Source organism: Malus sylvestris, chromosome 1 (genome assembly GCF_916048215.2).
Source record: "Malus sylvestris chromosome 1, drMalSylv7.2, whole genome shotgun sequence".
Lineage (NCBI taxonomy): Eukaryota > Viridiplantae > Streptophyta > Magnoliopsida > Rosales > Rosaceae > Malus > Malus sylvestris.
This window is the reverse complement of record NC_062260.1, coordinates 17435685-17455849: the sequence shown is the minus strand read 5'-3', so window position 1 is coordinate 17455849 and position 20165 is coordinate 17435685. Positions and strand designations below refer to the sequence as shown.

At 37.4% G+C, this 20165-nt stretch overlaps 1 protein-coding gene and 1 long non-coding RNA gene across 4 annotated transcripts; both read right to left on the bottom strand.

The window, feature by feature from the left end:
• Nucleotides 1-449: 449 nt before the first annotated feature.
• On the bottom strand, nt 450-1922 carry LOC126626531 (uncharacterized). Its single transcript, XR_007624716.1, has 2 exons — nt 1597-1922; nt 450-602 (listed from the first exon to the last, which is right to left on the bottom strand). It is a non-coding gene; the product is annotated as an uncharacterized LOC126626531 (long non-coding RNA).
• Nucleotides 1923-5305: 3383 nt separating this feature from the next.
• LOC126632325 (CBL-interacting serine/threonine-protein kinase 9-like) lies at nt 5306-9999 on the bottom strand. Of its 3 annotated transcripts, none has more exons than XM_050302701.1 (15): nt 9553-9999; nt 9003-9065; nt 8698-8769; nt 8445-8552; nt 8200-8280; nt 7913-7966; nt 7698-7823; nt 7524-7613; nt 7173-7295; nt 6907-7014; nt 6476-6592; nt 6281-6337; nt 6038-6112; nt 5856-5926; nt 5306-5681 (listed from the first exon to the last, which is right to left on the bottom strand). In XM_050302701.1, the coding sequence occupies exons 1-15, from the start codon at nt 9727-9729 to the stop codon at nt 5657-5659; spliced, it is 1347 nt and encodes a 448-aa protein (XP_050158658.1). In that variant the 5' UTR covers nt 9730-9999; the 3' UTR covers nt 5306-5656. The 3 variants fall into 3 exon arrangements, with proteins under 3 accessions (XP_050158658.1, XP_050158664.1, XP_050158671.1); XM_050302707.1 differs by having other exon boundaries at nt 5306-5741; nt 9553-9997; XM_050302714.1 differs by having other exon boundaries at nt 8718-8769; nt 9553-9638.
• Nucleotides 10000-20165: the final 10166 nt, after the last annotated feature.

Sequence of the window (20165 nt, the reverse complement as noted above, 5' to 3'; positions counted from 1 at the left end):
TTCCTTAATCCTTATCAACCTATCATTCCACTCGTACCCCAAAACAACATCTACCACGCTCTTAACAACGTTATCCGTCCCATTATCTTCGATCATCCTATCATAAAAATGCTTGAAATGGAAAAGCCTTTTTTCAACTACTCTATAATTACCACAAAAGTTTGCACAAAAATGGAAAAGCCCTCCCTATCATTTGCCTCAGATCGATCCAAACCCTTTCATGGGCCTTTATCCAATTTCTTCAAAACATAGATTATTGCATCAGTGGTGAGTGATGTGTACTAGGGCTAGGTTCGGTTCAAATCGGTTCCGTTTTTTGCTAAAACCGAAACCAAACATAAATTTTGGTTAGGTTCGGTTCGGCCCCTTTTTTTTCGGTTTTAGTTGGTTGTTTTTTTTTCGGTTCGGTTTTGGTTTTTTTTCGGTTTTTTTTTAATTGAAAAAAAAAATTGAAATCTGAAATTTTAACATCTCCAACACAATCACACTTCAAGTCTTCCACACCTAAAATAAACATAACGTCCAAACTTTAAAGTCCTCAAGCACACACTTCTTCTCTTCAAGTCCTCAAGTACACACCTTCTCTTCAAGCTCAAGCTCATCTAATTAAGATACAAAACATATAATAAGATTCAATTAGGGAACAACCCTAAATCACGATTCATAAAGCTTTCCTATACACCAATTACATAACATATAGCTGTAAAGAACAGAACATAACATCCAATGGGTCAGTGAAGGGATAACATGTCAGAACGTGAGAACTTAGATTGTCTACAAAACAACTGATCTTTGCTGCAGCTTGGGTTATCTATATATATACAAAAGCTAGCCTTTATTTTAGTATGAAACAAAATTATAATAAGGAAGAAGAAACTATATATTAACTACTGTAAATGCATATCTTATTAATGCAGATAAGGGTATGGTTTTTGTCAGCTAACTCCAATGGAGATAAGGGCTGACTAAGCTTTCCGACGGTATGGTTCTGTGCAAACATCACCATTTTTGGTACCTTCCATCCTTTCCAAAACCAGCATATACAAAATCACTATTCTATAAAACACTCTCAGAAATGACTAGTTACAATTAATCATTTGAAACACATGTATTTAATAATTTCATTCCAAATACACACAATTTTTGAAATCGAGTTATGAATTGACAGAGACACCATAATCTGCAAGGCCTGCATCACAATTTGTGAATTTTCGTCTATCGATTTTATCACCATTGCTTTGATAATTCGACTTCCATTAAACAACAGTGCTGTAACATATCAGTGAAAAAGAAATTTATTGAATTGGCTATCGAACTGATGGCTGAAGAAGAAGATGGTTCATATTCGTATGGGAACACAAAGTATCGAAGTCGAACCCAGTTTTCACCACAAGGGTATGAATGTTCAGACTTCAGATGCACAGCCAATGGTTACAAACCCATAAATCAAAACCTCTCATTTTTTCTAATTGACAACCCATTCCTTACCCATCAGATTCTTCTAATTGACAACAATAGTAAGCATTCTAATTGACAACAATAGTGAGCATTACTATCAAAGGAAATTTGTAGAACATGAGAGACTGACTGACTAACCTTGCAAAGGCAGTCGTGGGTCGAGAGACTCGAGAATGGAAATGAAGAGAGGACTCAGAGCCAGAGAAGGTCGCGGGTCATGCCGTCACGGCTCACGGGGGTGAGAGATTGAGAGTGAGACGGCGACACTGACTGAGAGTGAGACGGGTAGCACCGTCGCAGGTCACAAGGAAGAAGATGAAGACAGGTAGCAAGTGCGAGGAGCGGCGGAGGCTGCGAATGGGAACTGGGAACTTGGGATTTGGGAAGGCTAAGGGAAGGGAAGGGTTTCTGACTAGAGTACAGAGGGAAGGGAAGGCCCGAAAGTGGCGAAGGGTGAGGGGGTATGGTTTCATACTGAAAAAACGACACCGTTTAATAATGAAGATATTAATTTATAATTAATTATAAAAACTTCGGTTCGGTTTGGTTTCCGAACCCCAAAAACCAAACCAAACCGCCAAATCAACTTCAGTTCGGTTCGGTTTTTCAGTTTCGGTTCGGTTTTTTTTCAGTTCGGTTTTTTTCGGCTTTGTTTCGGTTTGGTTTTCGATTTTTTTCGTTTTTCGGTTTTTTTAACCCACCCCTAATGTGTACAACTCGAATAACTCATTCTTGAACTCACCGGACAATAGGTTAGCCAAAATGAGTTGATGCCTCGGAGGACTAGTGCTGAATAGAGATAAGAGGGACGGCAGAAGGGTGAAGAAGAGAGAGGAAGAGAGTGAACATATGGTTTTTCCGGCGGCAGGACAGAGATCTGGTCACCGGTGACGACGTGGGTAGTTGACTGTTCGTTGGGTTGGTTGGGTGGGGAATTTGAAGCGTCAGAGTTATTTTATTTTTGTTTAATCTCAATTTTAAATCATTGTTAAAAAATAATAAAAAAACATTTAATAAAAAGGTTAACTGTAGTTAGGAGATGAGACACATGGCAAACAAGGAAGTATATGGTGAGCATACATCAAAGTTAATGTGGGTGAGCAAAAATGCACCCTTTTTTTTTCTTTCAAACTTGTCAGAATCGACGGGATAAATATTGAAGACACGGATGAACTCAACACCCCCAAAATCGTTGGAATTTGGCAGTTCAATTAAAAAAAATTACAATGGCATGTGATGTAATTTGTGTGAAAATTATGGACATGTAAATTACTGACGTGGTGATGTGGTCTACTTACTAGATCTCGCCTATGATGATGTTATACTAGCGGACTCCATTCAAAATATGCCTATGAAATTGGACCTATATTGTGTTTTTTTAATGAACAAACGATATCTATGCTAGGTGTGGGCAAACGGGTCTAAGACTCGCAGGGCAGGGCAGGTCCAGCCAATTTAGGGTGGGTATGAAGCCGGTACAAATTTTCTAAACTTAAAACGAGGCGGGGCGGGCCGAGGCCATGTAATTAGCGGGGAAGGTACAGGTTTTCTAAACTAAAAATGAGGTGGGCAGACCAGGGCCATGTAGTTCTCGGCCTCGAGGTCTCTATCCCGACTCCGACACCACCATCTGCTTTCCTCGACACAACCACCATCAACTGTTCTCCTCAACACTGACAAACTCTATTTCCCTCAAATTCCCAACTAGAGCACTCGCAGCGGGCGGCGACTCTCTCCTCCCTCGATCTCGAAGTATGTTGCTACTAACCACCTAATCTAGTTCGACTCGGTCGATTCTGGGCGTTTCTTGACTCGATCGACGACCTCATCACCACCATTAGGGACTGGAAGAAGCTTGCTTTCACGCTTCAGGTGGCATCTGGGTTGAGATTTGATCTGAGTTTTAAAATTTCAAGTTTTTGCCTTCCATCCCTTGTAATATATTAACCTTTTGATTCTGGAAAGGTTGAGTGAGTTTGTATTTTCTGGCCAAATTGTGGGTCTTCTTTTTATAAATCTTCAATCTTCAATCTGTAAGTCAATTTTCATAACCCAACATTTCGTTTTTAAGTATTCAAAAACCAAACTTGAATTGCAGCGGATAAACTTGATCAATTTTGTGAGTAACCCAGATCTAGAATTTAGTTGGATTTGATTTGTGGCTAACAAAAAATAAAAAAGATATTGGACTCGTATGAGTCGGGTTAGGTCTGGTTCCAAATTCTGAAATCCCATTGCCCGGCTCAGTCCGGCCCATTACTATTTACAATGGGTAAGGTCCGGTTCTTCTAAATTTGGGTCCGTGCCCACCCCTAATCTACACTAAGGGGTGGGGGAGTTGGCTAAACCTTACAATGAACTAGCAATAATGTTGTTCAAATTCACCTTTGACGAGAATCGAACCTAAAACCTCTCATTTACAAGTGATGAGGAATACCACTCGAAAATTGGACCTATATTAAAAGACCATAAAAAGATCGTCACTTTCTTCTCAAAAATAAGTTTTTCTTTTTTTGTCGATTCGTTAAATTAGAAAATGCCCAATACAAGGTACAACAAACAACCCAATAAAATCAAGGATGGCCAAGAAGCCCATGCAACAAGAAGACAAAAAAGAAAAAAGAAAAACTATAAACTTTATCCTTACTACTCATTGCCCACGACACAAATCATTGCTCTAAGCGAAACCTCTCATACTTTTGAGAAAAACACTAACTACTCACTGCCCCACAACACAAATTCAGTCTGGTTAGATAAGTTAGGGTTGGCAACCGACAGACGACGACTGCCTTATTAGAATGCGTTTTCCAGAAGCAACCACCAAAGGCAATAACAGAGCAGGAGTTGAAGAACTAATTTGGCTTAATAGTCTTGGCTGCCTGTTAGAAGAAGTTCAATTGATTAACTATCTCAAGACTCAGTAAGCAAATAATCTTTTATTCTTTCGCCGAAAGATGACACTTCATTAGCTTTCTTGGTGAAGTGAAGTGTTTTATGATTGGATATTCTCAAGTCATGTTTAGACTTCGACAGTTAAACGACCGAATCAATTGATTAACTATCTCAAGACTCAGTAGGCAAATAATCTTTGATTCTTTCGCCGAAAGAGGACACTTCATTAGCTTTCTCGGTGAAATGAAGTGTTTTATGATTGGATATTCTCAAGTCACGTTTAGACTTCGACAGTTAAACGACCGAATTATTTTACAATAAAGCACTCATTTTTTTTGTGTGTATCTTTATCCCTAAGGTTTGATACCAATTCGGCGGACCTACAATGTTACCAATATAGTCGAGGCTACTGAACCTGGTGCACAAGATCCAGAATTTCATAGTGATTTGCATAACCTCTTCTCAGGTTATACAACTCAAGGCTGAAAGTGTTCATTCCTCAGCTGAAGTTGCTTGATTCAAAAGTCAGCAACACGATTCACCACACCATCACACCATCACACTCAGAGGCATTCCCCCGACCAAGCTCAGTTGCGAGTTGGCAGACCCACATCTGCAATCAACCCCCAAAAGACATAGTTCCTAATTACTTCAGTCTCCGCACCACATAGTGTATGTAATTTTGAGGACCAACACTTGCCATACGAGTCCAGGATGTTCTACCATTGTCATAGGTCCAACACTTCCATTACATCAATGCCATAAAATTTCAATCAAAATATCCGTTGGTTCCAATCCATATAACAAGGTGTTGCTAAGTGGAAGGCTCTAATCAATGAGAGCAATTTAGAATAGGACGCCATAGTGGCGGTAAACTTAAGTCCTCCTTATCAATGTCCACAAAAGATGAGTGGTAGCATAGGTCAGAGTTGCTAAGTCAGAAAAATTGGTAGAATTTTAAATAACATCACAAAGCTCTTATCAAAATTAAAATTGAACTCGCTAGCTACATGGGGATGATCATGAACAAAGGTATCACATGACTGTCCAAAAATTGGAAAGTACAATCAAGAATGTTCATTGTTCGATCTTCCATCACAGCAGGGAATCAAGAATTTCTCACTTCACTCTAATGATATATAATTGTTTCTTCAAAATCGTCGATGGATTCAATTCATAGAACTAAAAGGAAGAGAATCCAGACCACCCCAGTTCTGAGGGATTCATATCTCGTTACCGTGGACCACTTCAGGCCTGGCTACGCTGCCCGATATATGCTCCCAGTTTCCTTTGCATCCATGGACCATTATGCATTTGTATAGGTCTCAGACCTAAATGCATCACAGGCCAAAACAGATCAGAAGAACCAAAAGAAGAGTTTTTATTATGCCCTGCACAAAAAAAAAATTAAAACATCTGTCAACAAGCATACTCTCCGTAACAATGAGCTCACATGTACACTTGAGCGAGCGTGCAGAGAGCGAGAGAGAGAGAGAGATGATCACCTTGATTCTTCAGTAGTTTCTTCAGATTTCCACACTATATCTTGTAAACCCGATGAGAAAGTTTTGTAGAACTGTAGTAACAGACATTTAGAGGGCAGAATCAGTAGACAGCATGTTGGCCCTTGAAAAATAGTATGGAAAATGTTTGAAACTAAAATGTTCAAAATAAAATGTTCGCTTGCCTTGTGAAACTCTAGTGTGTCACCACCAGTTTTTCGGAGCTCTACCATGTGCACGGAGGGGGCCATCTCGAACACCTTAAGCAAGAAGTTAAGAAGAGAGTTAATTACACCATGTTTTACGATTCGGTACTTAATCGAAAGTAGCATCTTTAGTTTTTGTCAAGTTGACCCTTACTAAGTGATGACTTGCTTTCCAAATAACTGTATCAAACACGTAATATATATACATGCCACAGACAATACCTCAGTAGCTACGGAGAGGTGGCCCTTTCTGCCATGCTTGTCTCCTTGCAACTTCATCTGCAATTGCTCGGAATTAGCAGAAGATACATTTGGAATTTATAAACATAACAGGAAGGTTGTTTTGATAGGATACTTGCATATTAAGTCAAGTCTTATAAAGTGCAGCATGAGAAAGAGTAGAATAAAACACATTACCTTGTAGTCTCTCTTGTGAACATTAAAGCCCAAAGGCTTTGCAGCTTCCTCAATTTTGTTCATGATTTCATTTGCAGGGCGTTGGGAAGTAAATCGGGTTTCTCGTTTCACAAGACCCTATAGTATGGAATTCCAAATGATCAGAAGGCAGAAAACTTGCAGAATAACTTTGACAACTACAAAGAATTAGAAGGCCACTATGGATTGTGAGCCTAAGCATGCTCTTGATTCAACAAAACCTATAAGTCCTAAACACTAATACCGCGAATCCTTGACTTTCTAATCTTCCTAAATCTACTAGGCTCCCTAGTTTCTGTCCGACTAACAATTGGAACAAAACATGTATTTTGCAACTGCAAATACAATCATACTGTAGAGCGCCACACCGAAGCATTCATAAAAAGGAATTAAGAAAATGTCATGCTACATACCATTTGCTTCTCAAATAAATTTTCCAGGTTGAAACTGTTTGAGCTAGAAATAAGCTCAAAAGCATTCATTGATACAGGTTTCTCTTTCCTTTCCGTTACTAATTTTTCCTGCAACAAGCCAAAAGAAAAGGACTATTTCAGAATGTGTACAAACTCAAGACAATATTCTATCAAGCACACAAAAACTGACAGATTATTCCGACTAAAGATAACTAGAAAAATTCATGGTTGAGAGAAATAAATTAACTTATGACTAATATTCATACGTTTGAGTTGCCGAAAACAGCATCTACATCATCTAGATTTACATCCTCTTCCACTTTGAACTGTGCTGGCTTGTACCCTTCCTTAAACCATTCATTTTCTAAGATCTCAGGAATTGTGGTCCGCTGTCACAGAAAAAGAAAAAAAAAAGGAGAGAACAAGAAAAGAACACCTAGTCAGGCTATATAACAAATGATCGTCTGCATTAAGGTATTAATGCCCTGTAATGCCTGTATAATGAGCTTATATGCGCACGCTCATATACCAATGGTCTCAAATAATAACTTTCAAGAGCATATGGGAAGAATGTACTTATTGAATTTTGTCACAGTAGAAAGGGCTTTGGAGCTCACCGTTACAGGGTTTGGATCAAGTATGCGCTGAATCATTTTCTTTGCACCGGATGAAAACCATCCTGGACATGAAAATTCAGCTTTGCAGATCTGAAATTAACAATAGCCATACATTAATAAGTTATCCAGAGATTCCCATCATTTAAACAGAGGATGCGAAACTTGTTTACATACTTTTTGGTACAGCGCTATAAGACTTGGTTCGTCAAAAGGCAGGTAACCAGCCATGAGTACAAAGAGAATGACCCCGCAAGACCAAATATCAGCTGATGTGCCATCATAACCTTTATTGTTTAGCACCTGATACAAACATACCAAATGTGAGAAACAAAAGAACATAATCAAACAGTAATGCAATAACTTGTTTTCATAAGGTCAGAAGTGAATGCCTCAGGAGCAACATAATTCGGAGTCCCACAGGCAGTATGAAGAAGGCCATCTTCCTGCAAAATGTGTACACTATCTGCTTTAGTATGTCATATAACATAAGTTATAACATATCGGGAACAAGATCAAATTGAACATTCCGACTTCCCACCAACGACAAGATCCAAATACACTCCTCATAGCAAGAGGAATATTCACTTCTGGTAACAGTACATGTGGATTAAACTATAATCAACTTCAATACAATATTTTACATCCACTAAAATCTTTTTGCAACAATTTTACTCACCCGCACTTGCTGTTCAAATGTACTGAGACCAAAGTCTGAAATCTTCAGGACACCATATGAATCCAGAAGAAGGTTTTCGGGCTACAGAAGAAGTAAAAAGATATAAGTGATGAATACTCAAATAATGAAACCCAATATTTCATTCCTATCGCATGCAGTATGCAACCAAAAACCCAATATTTCATTCCTATTGCACGCAGTATGCAACCAATGCATCTGTAATAAAGTTATAAAGTCTGTTAAACCTTCAAATCTCGATGGTACACGCCTCTACTATGGCAGTAATCCACAGCATTAATGAGCTGTTGGAAATATCTCCTGGCCTCATCCTCTTTCAGTCTCCCATTTTTGGCCTAAGGAAAAACAGAACTGATAAGGGAGTGTTTTCCAAAAGAAACACAAGACTTGTGTCCTAAGTAACAAGTAAGAACATAGTATTTAACCAAAAAGAGTATTGTGCAACCGGGGATAATGCAAGTTGAAACAACAATCGCTTACTATTTCGTCAAAGAGCTCACCCCCATCAACAAACTCGAGAACAATGTAGATCTTAGTTTTGCTTGCCATGACCTATTCATAAGCACAAAAAGTTCTCGATTCAGAAATGTGCGAAGAAATCTGTATATGCATATGGTATTCATTGCGTATTTCAATACCCCCTGTACAAGCTATATGATTGTTCATATCATTTACAATCAATCAAATTTAAGATTTCACATTTTTTTTAAAAAGCTACTATAACGATCATAACGAAAACACCTATAATTTTTTTTCTTCAACAAAATAAAAATGGAAGAGATTACCTCAAACATCTGGGTAACATTTGGGTGTTTGATCAGCTTCATTGTTGATATCTCTCTTTTTATCTTTCAATACAAGCACCAAGAAACAGTTAGGTATACTTTCATTCCTGCTCTACATTATAACCAACTAAAGTCCTCGTATTTTATCACCTGACCTACTAAAAAACATGAATTATAATGTTTATCATTGATCGCCAACTTCAAACCAACCATGAAGAATTAGAGTGTTAGAACAAAAAAAAACAAAAACAAAAAAAGGCATTTGGGTCACACTGCCATCCTAAAATGATTAAAGGCATGTACTGTTTACCAGCGCCTCCTTTTGCATTTGGCAGAAAAACTTAAAAACCTTTTCAAAACCTAAAACAATAAAAACGATTATGCGCAGAAGTGATTCATACCAAATCATTCTGAACGACATTCCTACGTACATTTTGATTGATTTGAAGAAAAAAGCACATTATATAAGGATTAGGATATGGGGACACACGTTTTTACACACATTTTAATGTGTTTCAACCAACTGAACAATTTATGTTTTATTACGTACGTGTTCGATCATCTTGTTTCTGAGGACTTGCTCACGGTGGACGATTTTAATGGCGACGCACTGCCCGGTCTCCATGTTCTTGGCGAACTTCACCTTCGCAAACGCTCCCTCTCCCAGCGTTTTCCCCAGCTCGTACTTCCCCAAGCGGGTCCTCATCCTCGGCCCCTTCACGCTCATCTTGCGCCCCTTCCTTACTATCCAGATCCCACGGTCCGAAATTTCCAACTTGTTCCCGCGCAAAGGATCTAAAGATTATAACTCAGTGTTTGTTGCAGCTTCTTGGTCGGGTTCGATAGGAGGGAGGGAGGGAGGGAGGGAGAGAGAGAGAGTGGCGGATGATGAAGAAGAATAGAAGGGAGGGATTAAGGTGGTGGTGTTTACCGTGTTGACAGCGTGTGGGATCCTTCTGATATTCTCTCATCACAAGTTCCGTGGCTGTCCTGCCTCTTCCTAAATCACCTGCTATTATATCTCATAATTTCGTCGATAACTGTCTCTTATTTTTCCTTTTTTTATTGTTTTCCCAAAATACCATTTTTCTCAAAAGGCTAGAATTATGGTTTGGAGCTTGTTTTAGTGGTGGCGGAGTTATTCACGCTCAATCCAAACACTCTCACGTAGGTGAGAAATCGACTCGATTTAAAGTGTGGTCTAAAGCATCTTTAAAGAATTAACAAATTTTTTCTTTAAAAATATCATTTGCTAATTTCACTTACACGTTTATGTTACTTAACAAATTTGTCACTCTATTAGTACCTTGAACTCACTCACTCTCTCTCTCATATTTGCATCCCATGTCTACTTTTCTTTCCACTTTTTCTAACTTCTCCAATCCACTAATTTTTTTTGCATAATTTAACATTAATTTAATTCTTTTTAAGAAATTTTAATCACATACTGTATCTAGTATATATAATTACAATATTTTCTTGTTTTCAGGCCAAGGAAAAATATATAATTACAGTATTTCTCATCATGTGCGCATGTGAAATGCGTATCAAAATATAACTCGGTTGAATATAAGAATCTTTGATATATCATATAAGATTTTAGAACATTTTTGTAACTAATATAATGAGATTAATTAGTCTTTATTTCTTCATATTTACAATAAGAGTATAACTAATAATAATAAATAAAAAAAACAAATGAGATAATGTATAATTTGGTAGTTATTATTTCATAATAGGGTTGATATCTAACCTAATTTGTTTGATTTCTATTTTATACTAACGTTATTATTGGTTAGTCCAATTCATTAGCATTGTTTGGATACAAGGGCAATAGTGTAATCGTGAGTAGACTGCTAATTATGTAGGAGAAACAAACGATATAGATAAACACAAACGTGAGGTCTCATGCAATAATTGAGGTATGTCTCACTACAAGTCAAAGGGCTGGCAATTGCATGGAAGCTTCAAAGTTGGTTGGGACATATTGCCCTTGCCAAGCCACGCGAGACTTTGTTTAGTGTGACCATCACATAACCATGTGGTGACATTGACTCAAGTTATAATATGTGTAACATGTAGATTATTAACAACATGTTATGTAAGGGTGTAAACATCACGTACAAAAATTGTTAAATCGAAAAACGGCATGTGTACAAGAAACAAAAGTTAATAATCAAGTTAGGCCAACATGCCATCTTTGTAACACTATGTAGAAACTCCTTCCTCTATCTCCATATATAAGCAAGAGTTACATTTTCTTGGTGATCCGATGATTAATGATATTTTGTCACTCACCGTTGCATTTAATATCAATAATTGAGATTGAAACATTAGAAACACATCCATTTAATACACACCTTGTATATCAAATTCAGCAATAAATGACCACGTCGAAGAAAACACTTCTGCCATGCAAAACCCTCTAGTAGATAAACTAATCACAATGAACTTTCTTCATTAGTCATTTATGCAATGGTTTAAGAATTTCAACTATTCAGATCAATGAGAAATGAGCCCTATAGCATACAGGCTATACAGTTTTGTTTGGTTCACAACATCATATAGGCTTCTTAATCCACTTCCACGGACAAGAATCTTATTGGGCTTGAATTATATCCCAATTCTAGCTGGATCAGAAATGGTCCTGGACACATTCAAGAAAGGGGCCTTATTCGAGCTAGAAGGAGAATAATTGAAAGGGGTGTGATATCCACACACCCCATTTTACTTCTCACACACTTTTTTAATTTTCGACTATCGGATCTGATGAATTGAAGAAGATCAACGGACATAAATTATCAAGGGGTGTGTGAGAAGTAAAATGGGATGTGTGGATAGCACACCCCTAATTGAAACTGTCATATGATGAGAGAGCGATAGATATATATAATTGTGTAAAACTAGTGACTAGTCACCCTTCGTTGCAATTCTTAGTTTTGTTACAGGGTGGTTTGATTTTATTTTCTAAACGCACAAAAAGAGCTGCACAATTACGCATGCTTACCAAACCAGTTGAACATATGTCATTGCATTAAACCCCTAAAAAGGAACTTTTTATGAAGTGTATATAGTACTCTTGTCTTCTCCTTGCACACTCTCGCCTTGTTTCCTCCACATAGTTTTCCTTTAATTTTATCAATCAAAGGTTAGAAAAAGAATGGAGGAGTGTTTGAGGAAGAGGGACTGTGCAGAAATGATGTAAGAGAACTTCTGGTTGTTAGTTATATATTAAATAATATTTGTATTATCTACCCTAGGAAATTTGGAGAATAGTTCTTATCAGTTTGCACAATTTAATCGAAAAGAGTTATAATAGATTTGCCCTAGAAAGGGATTTTTATATAAGTGAAATGTATAAGAAAAAGCAAAGTTTATTATATCTTTTATTGTATTCTACTTTATCTTCTGCTGTTTTAGGGTTGTAAAGGTTTAGGGACCTGGCTTCGTTGCCCTCTCAGTTTCTATACACTCTCATTCCTTCCTGTTTTGTGTGGTCACGGTTAAGCTACGTCAACATTTTATATTGATTTTTTTTATAGAGATAATAAGATAAAAAACAATAGTGATATAACATATTGACGTGGCTTAATCGTGACCACACAAATAAAAAAGGATGAGAGTTTATAAGAACTGGGAGGACAGAGAAGCTAGGTCCAAGGTTCGAGGGAGAAACCTCCAAGACAACTACAAGTGTACAACTACACAAATCAAACTGAAGAATAAGAAAAGTGACTTTATGCTGTTATCATTTGCAGAATGTCGAACAAACCAACCCAAGTTATATATATATATATATATATATATATATATATATATATATGGATGACAGGGTTTGTACTCCTGCTTTAGGGTTGCAACAAAATACCTTTCAATTATTTAGAAAAGAAAAATGGGCAAAAGAATAAAGTCCAAGATGTATAAGTAGCTGATGACAGCAAGAGCTGGGACTACCCAAGAACAAAACATCCCAAGAACTCTACATTTACATTCGAAGCTGAAAGCTGCACAATCTAATGTCTGCGTGTGCGTGCGCGCGCGCGCGTGCGTGTTGGCGTTCTAAAACTGCAAAGTTGCCGAGTAGTTTTACATACATATACTTGTTTTTAAAGATAAACATATAATAATACTCTAATAATAAAATTTTCGTATGATTTAAATGAACACTTTTTTTTTTGTACCCATAACTTGTGATCTATTCTCATTACTTCAGCTTACCATAAATCTAAGTGGTTAAGAACGTTACCTTTACACCCGAGGGTTTGATTTACATTCGATAAATTGTTTCAAAATTATATGTCATAATTTAAAGTTTGATAATTTGGATGATAATGTTACTAATAATATCGTGATGGAGAGGGTAAAGATAACTGCGTATATGTGAACTAATCATAATTGATGAGAAGAGAAAAAGTGTAGTCTATTTGAATGTTCCCTAGTAGCTAAGAGCAACTCCAGCGTGGGAGCCCTCCCCCAGACTATTCATTATTCAATCCACCAGTGAATAGTAACTGTCTTTAATGAACAATAACAGCTTTTTGCATCTCCACCCCTACACTGAATAACCTTGACAATTGGCAATAAAATATTACTATTTTTTTATTTATAAAATAATACAAAACAATTTTATTTGTAATTTCGGATAAAATTTTTAATCTTTCTCGTTGCGCCACGTGTTATTATCCGAGAAGACAATTATTGGTGATGGATTTTCGATAAGATTTTTAATCGTTCTCGTTGCGCCACGTGTCATTATCCGAAAAGACAATTATTGATGATGGATTACCGATAAGATTTTTAATTGTTCTCGTTGCCCCACGTGTCATTATCCGAAAATACAATTATTGGTGATGGATTTCCGATAAGATTTTTAACCAATCATGTCACGTCATGTGTCACAATCTGTTTACAATCTTTGAGGATAGATTTCAGTCAGATTTTTAACGAATAACGGCATGCCACGTGGCATTATCTACAACCTAATCGTTTTTTAATCCTCTATATAATCCATCATCCATCCTCACAAATCTCACACCAATTTTCTTAAGATCTCTATCATTATTCATAATTTCTACTTCCTTCTTCACCAAAATCAAAATCTATATCATTATTCATAGTTTTTGCTTCCTGTTTACAATCATGTCTTCTTCTTCCTCAAGGATGATGTAGGAAATCGATCAGCAAGAGGAAGAATTGTTTAACCAATCAAAAGGAATGTTCCATCTCCAGGTGGCCCAAAATGAGATGGAAGATGATGAGGAGCGTAGAATGAGAGATAACAAAGCAAGAATGGCCAGAACCTCACATTCCCGTCAGGTCATCCAAGCTGTGGCTCAGATCTGCAAGCCCAACCGTTCCGCAAACCTTGTTAGAAGCAGGCAACGACGAGGTACGGAACTCTTGGACGATTATTTTATCCGTAACAGTGCATTCCCTGATATGTACTTTAGATGTCGTTATATAATGGAACGACATTTGTTCAACAAAATCATGATTGCTGTTTGCAACCATGATTCTTACTTTGTGCAAAAGAATGATGCTTTTGGTGCTATGGGTCTCCTTCCTGAGCAAAAAATTACTGATGCCTTGCATATGCTTGCATATGGAGCATCTGCAGACCAAGTGGACGAGATAGTGAGGATGGGGAAATCAACCATCCTTGAGTCCTTGATGAGGTTTTGCGGAACAATCGAATCTATCTACACCGCAGAGTACCTCCGGAAACCTACTGAGATGGACTTGCAATGGCTTCTGAAGAAGGGCGAGATGCGAGGTTTTCTTAGGATGATTGGAAGTATCGATTGTATGCATTGGACCTGGAAAAACTATCCAAGTGCATGGCAAGGCACTTATAGGGATAGAAAAGGAGCAAAAAGTATCATTTTGGAGGCGGTGGCATCTTTTGATACATGGATTTGGCACGCATTTTTCGGGATTCTGGGAGCTCAAAATGACCTCAATGTCCTTGCCCAATCCCCAATGTTCAACGATGTCCTGCAAGGAAAGGCACCAAAAGTCACGTACTGGGTCAACGGAAGTTAGTACGACGGGCCATACTACCTAGTAGACGGCATTTACCCAACATGGTCAACGATGTCCTGCAAGGAAAAACACTTTGCAAGCTGTCAATAGGGGTGCAAGAAGGATGTGGAGCGTTGTTTTGGTATCCTCCAAGCTCGATGGGCGATTGTCAGGGGTGCTGCCAGAATGTTTGATGTAGAGTCGCTTCGATCCATCATGATGACGTGCATCATTCTTCACAACATGATTGTGGAAAATGTGTACGATTATGATGCCGTTGATGAATATGAGCTAGACACGATGAACAATTCCAAAACACAAATATATTGTGCTTATGACGCCACCGAAGAACTCGTGCAACATGAGCCATACTGCACTTCAAAGGCCATATGTGCACAATGCCCGGCAAATTGACCTGATAGAGCATTAGTGGCAATTGAAACAAGCTCAAGATACTTAAGTTCATTTAGTGTGTTTGTTTTTATTTGGTATGTTTATTTAATTTTTATTTAGTGTGTTTGTTTTTATTTGGTGTGTTTATTTAATTTCATTTGGTGTGTTTTTTTAGTTCATTTAGTGAGTTTTTTTTATATTATTTGGTATGTTTATGTAATTTTATTTCGTGTGTTTATGTCATTTGAATAAAGATTCTCTTAGTATAAATAAATTACCAAATTAAATAAATTTACTCACTTTAAATAAAGTACTAAATTCAATAAATTGGAAACAATATAAAGTACTCTATTCAATAAATAATAAATTACAACCCAAAGTACTATATTCATCATCACTTAACCAATTTGTGGTGCTATGATGATCTTCTCTTGTCGTGTTAGGACCATCTCCTCTTACTTTCGCTTCTCTTGCACGCCTTCTTTGCACCACATCCTCTTTCTCCAACTTCCAAAAATATTTAGAATTTGGAGACTTCCCTTCTAAAGGCGTGTTCATAATGTCATGATCTCGTTGAGCCATTTTTTCTTCTCTAACATGTTCCATTTCTTGCCTAAGTAGCTCTCTTTCTCTCTCATTAGCTTGAAATGCTCTCTCAACAGCTGCAGCTTTTGCCTCCTTTCTAGCCTTATCAGCCTCAAGTTTCGCCATTTCCCGCGCCAAAGTCAATTCACCTTGGCGAGCAAGTTCTTCCATGTACTTTGCATAATCATTCTTGGAAGCACTCCCTTTCTCTTTGAAGCCTTCTTACCTTGAGGCCTAAGGGTGTGTTTGTTTGGCTTCCCTAAGTTTCACTAGACTGGCTTGGCTTAGCTAAGAATGTTAGTCTGTGTTTGTTGTGCACTAGGACTCACTTTAATGAGACTAAGTCTCACTCGTTCGGACTAAATGCTTCACTGAGAGTTCTTAGCGAGACCCCTTGAAAAGTGGCGGACTAGCTAGGACCGCTCGCCCTCGTCTGTTGTCTGCTTCGCACCTCCTCTGAAACTAACATGCATCTCTCAAAGATGCCTAGAAAACCAACCCAACACCAACCCACATGAATCTACATCTCAAAGATGCCAGCAGCATCTGAAATGCTTTAACCGACCAAGGACCTCAAAAATCCCAGAAAACCAACAAATTTTCATCATCGATTACCTCATAAATTCATACGGGTTGTCCCCAGAAGCTTCGATATCAACAATTCAACATCCAAAATGCTCGAATTAATTGCAAAAACCCAGTTCAAAATCAGATCAACCAAGTTGCCCAAATCAACCTCGTCGCCCAAATCAACCTCGACGCCAACTCCGACACAAGATCCTTGGCATTTCTCTAAATCCGGCTGCAAAAATGAAGAATTTTGATTTGGGGTTTTCACAAAAAAAGGTGACTTGAGCCTTTGAGAGAGAGAGGATGTTGGATGGAGTGATACAAGACGACCAGAGGATAATGGAATGGAATAAAAATGGCAAAAGTGGATTAAAATATTGTAAAAAGAATGACTAGATGATGCTCGAACGGATTAAAAAAATTGGCAATAGTAGATTAAAAATTGTAAAAGTGAATAAAAAATAGCAAAATATTTTAGTCCAGACTTTAGTCTGGCATTGCACCAAACACTTCACTAATTTTATCCTGCTTAGTCCAAGCCAAATCAGTCCAGCTTAGTCCCTGAAGCTAGTCCAGTCCGAAATAGTCCGGTGCAACAAACGCACCCTAATTGGATAATGGGTCGAACCCGACGCTTGTTCAAGTAGGGGTGTTTCAGGCACTTCTTCTACATCATCTTCATGAACATACGAGCCATGATCGGGTGTAAAGTGTAGAGGGGTGCTGTTCATAAAAACTTTTGAACCGACAGACACAACTCTGAATTTAGGACAATCTTTAACAATATTTCAACATTCCCACCGGGTTAATGATTTGTTTTTTGTTTTGGTTTTGGCACTATACCAAGCTTGTGCTTGAAGTTCCTACACCATGCAGGAGAAGAAATAATTATAATGAAAGTAGGTAACAAATTAATAATACAAACAAATAATTATAATAAAATTAGGTAACAAATAAATAATACAATCAAATAATTATAATGAAAGTAGGTAACAAATTAATAATACAAACAAATAATTATAATCAAATTAGGTAACAAATAAATAATACAAACAAATAATTATAATGAAAGTAGCTAACAAATTAATAATACAAACAAATAATTATAATCAAATTAGGTAACAAATAAATAATACAAACAAATAATTATAATCAAAGTAGCTAACAAATTAATATATTGTTACCTAATCCGCTAAATTTTCCCCACTTCGAATATTACCACTAGCTTGTGCCAAGGCGTCTCTCCACGTACTAAACGATTGGCTAAGTAATTTCCAAAGACTGGACATCGATTCTTTGGTTCTTTTCCCAGCCATTTTCTCAAGAAAATTGGTATGAATAAGACTCCACATTTCTCGCAACTGCATCTCATTACCCGTAAGAGAATTATGAGTAACTTCAACCCAGCTAGTACACAGCGCAACATCTTCAAGAAGTGACCAATTCGTATCTGCATCAGTAGTCATTTTGTTGAAAAAAATTGGATTGAAATTTTGAGAGAAAGGTAGGAATGTGGTTGAAAGTAGTTGAGAAAATATGAAATTGTGGTTTAAGGTAGATGATAATGAGAAAGTATTTATAGAAAAGTAAAAACAACTTTTTTAAAAAAAATTCAAAATTTTTTTTCGGATTTTTTACAATTTTTTTAAATTTTTATTCAACTAATTAATCTCTGCCATTGGATTTAAAAAAATTGAATTCCAACACTCCAGATTGTGTCACGTGGCACAACAGTAACTTTTCTTAATTTTCAAACTATTTTTTCTTTTTGTTTTATTTATAAAAGAGAATAATATCAACTGTTGATGTCAAATCCAACAGTTGATATTAATTAAGATTTTTTTTACCGTTGCAAATCGGATGGTAACTTTTCAAAACTGCGATACGGGCCCCAGTCGCTGAAAACATGTCGAGTGACGCGCCCCCACGCGCGGGTGAGATGCATGCGCCTGACAGAAAAAAATAAAAAAATGGGCTGATGCCTGGATGACGTCAGATCTACTTCGGGCTCGCGGGCTGGCAATTCCTCACAAGCCTGGTGCTTGGGCATGCACTATCCCTCGGGCTCCCACACTCTAGAGTCAATTGGCCGAGCTCACTACTACAAAATTATCTATAACTGGCGGTCCAAAAACCGACAAAAAACGTATATTACTGTCGGATTTTAAGTAAAATCCGACAGAAAATGGATGCAGTGGCGGATATAATAAGCGACAGAATTGCCAGCGTCAGGAAATGAATTTTCCTACAGAAAATACTCTAAAACCAATAGAAATTGTGGCGGATATAACCGACAGAGAATATATTAATAATAAATAAATAAGAGCATTTCTGTCGGTTAAAACCTATAGAAAATACTAAAACCGACAGAACTTGTGTTGGTTATAACCGAGAGAATTTATTAATAAGAATAAATAAAAGCATTTTATGTTGAATAAAACCGACAGAAAATATATTAATAACAAAAAAAATATAAACCATTTTCTGCATCATAAGAATGCCTCGAAGAACATTAGAGAGGGAGAGAGACGATAGATTCGGAATAGCCCATCTTCCAAAAGCCATGGATTTATTCTGCAGTCTGGACATCCTTGTTTCAAAAGCCATATACCAGTAAGTGAAACTTCACACTCGAACTTTTTTTTTTCCGCCATTTGTGTAATAATTTCGAGCTTCATTTTCCATATCAACACAGAGTTTTGTATTCAATTCGGAGCTGATTCGGCCTAATCTCAACTACGGGCATGCAATTAACATTTATTCACCCCAGCACATTTATCATTCATTCCTCTACATTAATGGGATTTGGCAGTGCCAATGCGGAAAAAAAAGACATAGTTCAGAAATACTCACAGAGGGGGCTACTAAAAAGCTTCTATGCCACTTAGATCCATTCATCAAATTCCTAATACACGCATTCTACTTTTTGGGGATCTAAGTAGCACAGAGGACACGGCTCATTAAGGCAGAATATTGATTCAGTTATGCACATGCTTGGCTCGAGAATGTATTGGTGGGTACATGCAAGCAAATAAGAACATATTCATGAGCATATTGAACAACATATTTGATTTATGCATGCATGCACAAACCAAGATATTGCCATTATTCCACATATATAACTCGAGATATGGTGTGCACAAGATCGAGCTCGAGTTTGGGGAAGTATGCCTTATACCTTTTCTTGTAGATCTAGAACCTCGATTTTTCTGCTTGTATTAGGCGGATTTGAAATTTTGCAGTTGCTTTATTTGTGTTCTTGACCCTCTCCGCTGATTGTTGAACCTGCACTGAAAGCACACATGCACGAGGGTTTCGTCTATTTTCTAATAAAAAAAGGAAACTGGAAACGGAGATGTCTAAGAAATGGTGGTGTGGGTTGTTTTGGTTTTGGGTTGCAGGCCGAGAAGATTAGAGAGGAAGGATGACATATGAGGCTGAAGATTATAGAGAGAAATGAAGAGAGAGGAAGAGAGCTCTCATGGCTCTAGGCTCGAGGCTAGAGAGAAGAGGGGATAAGAGCTCAACGGCAAAAATGGGAAATGAAGGAAGCGGGAAGGGGGAGGGGTTTTATTTTGGAATCTTTTCATTACT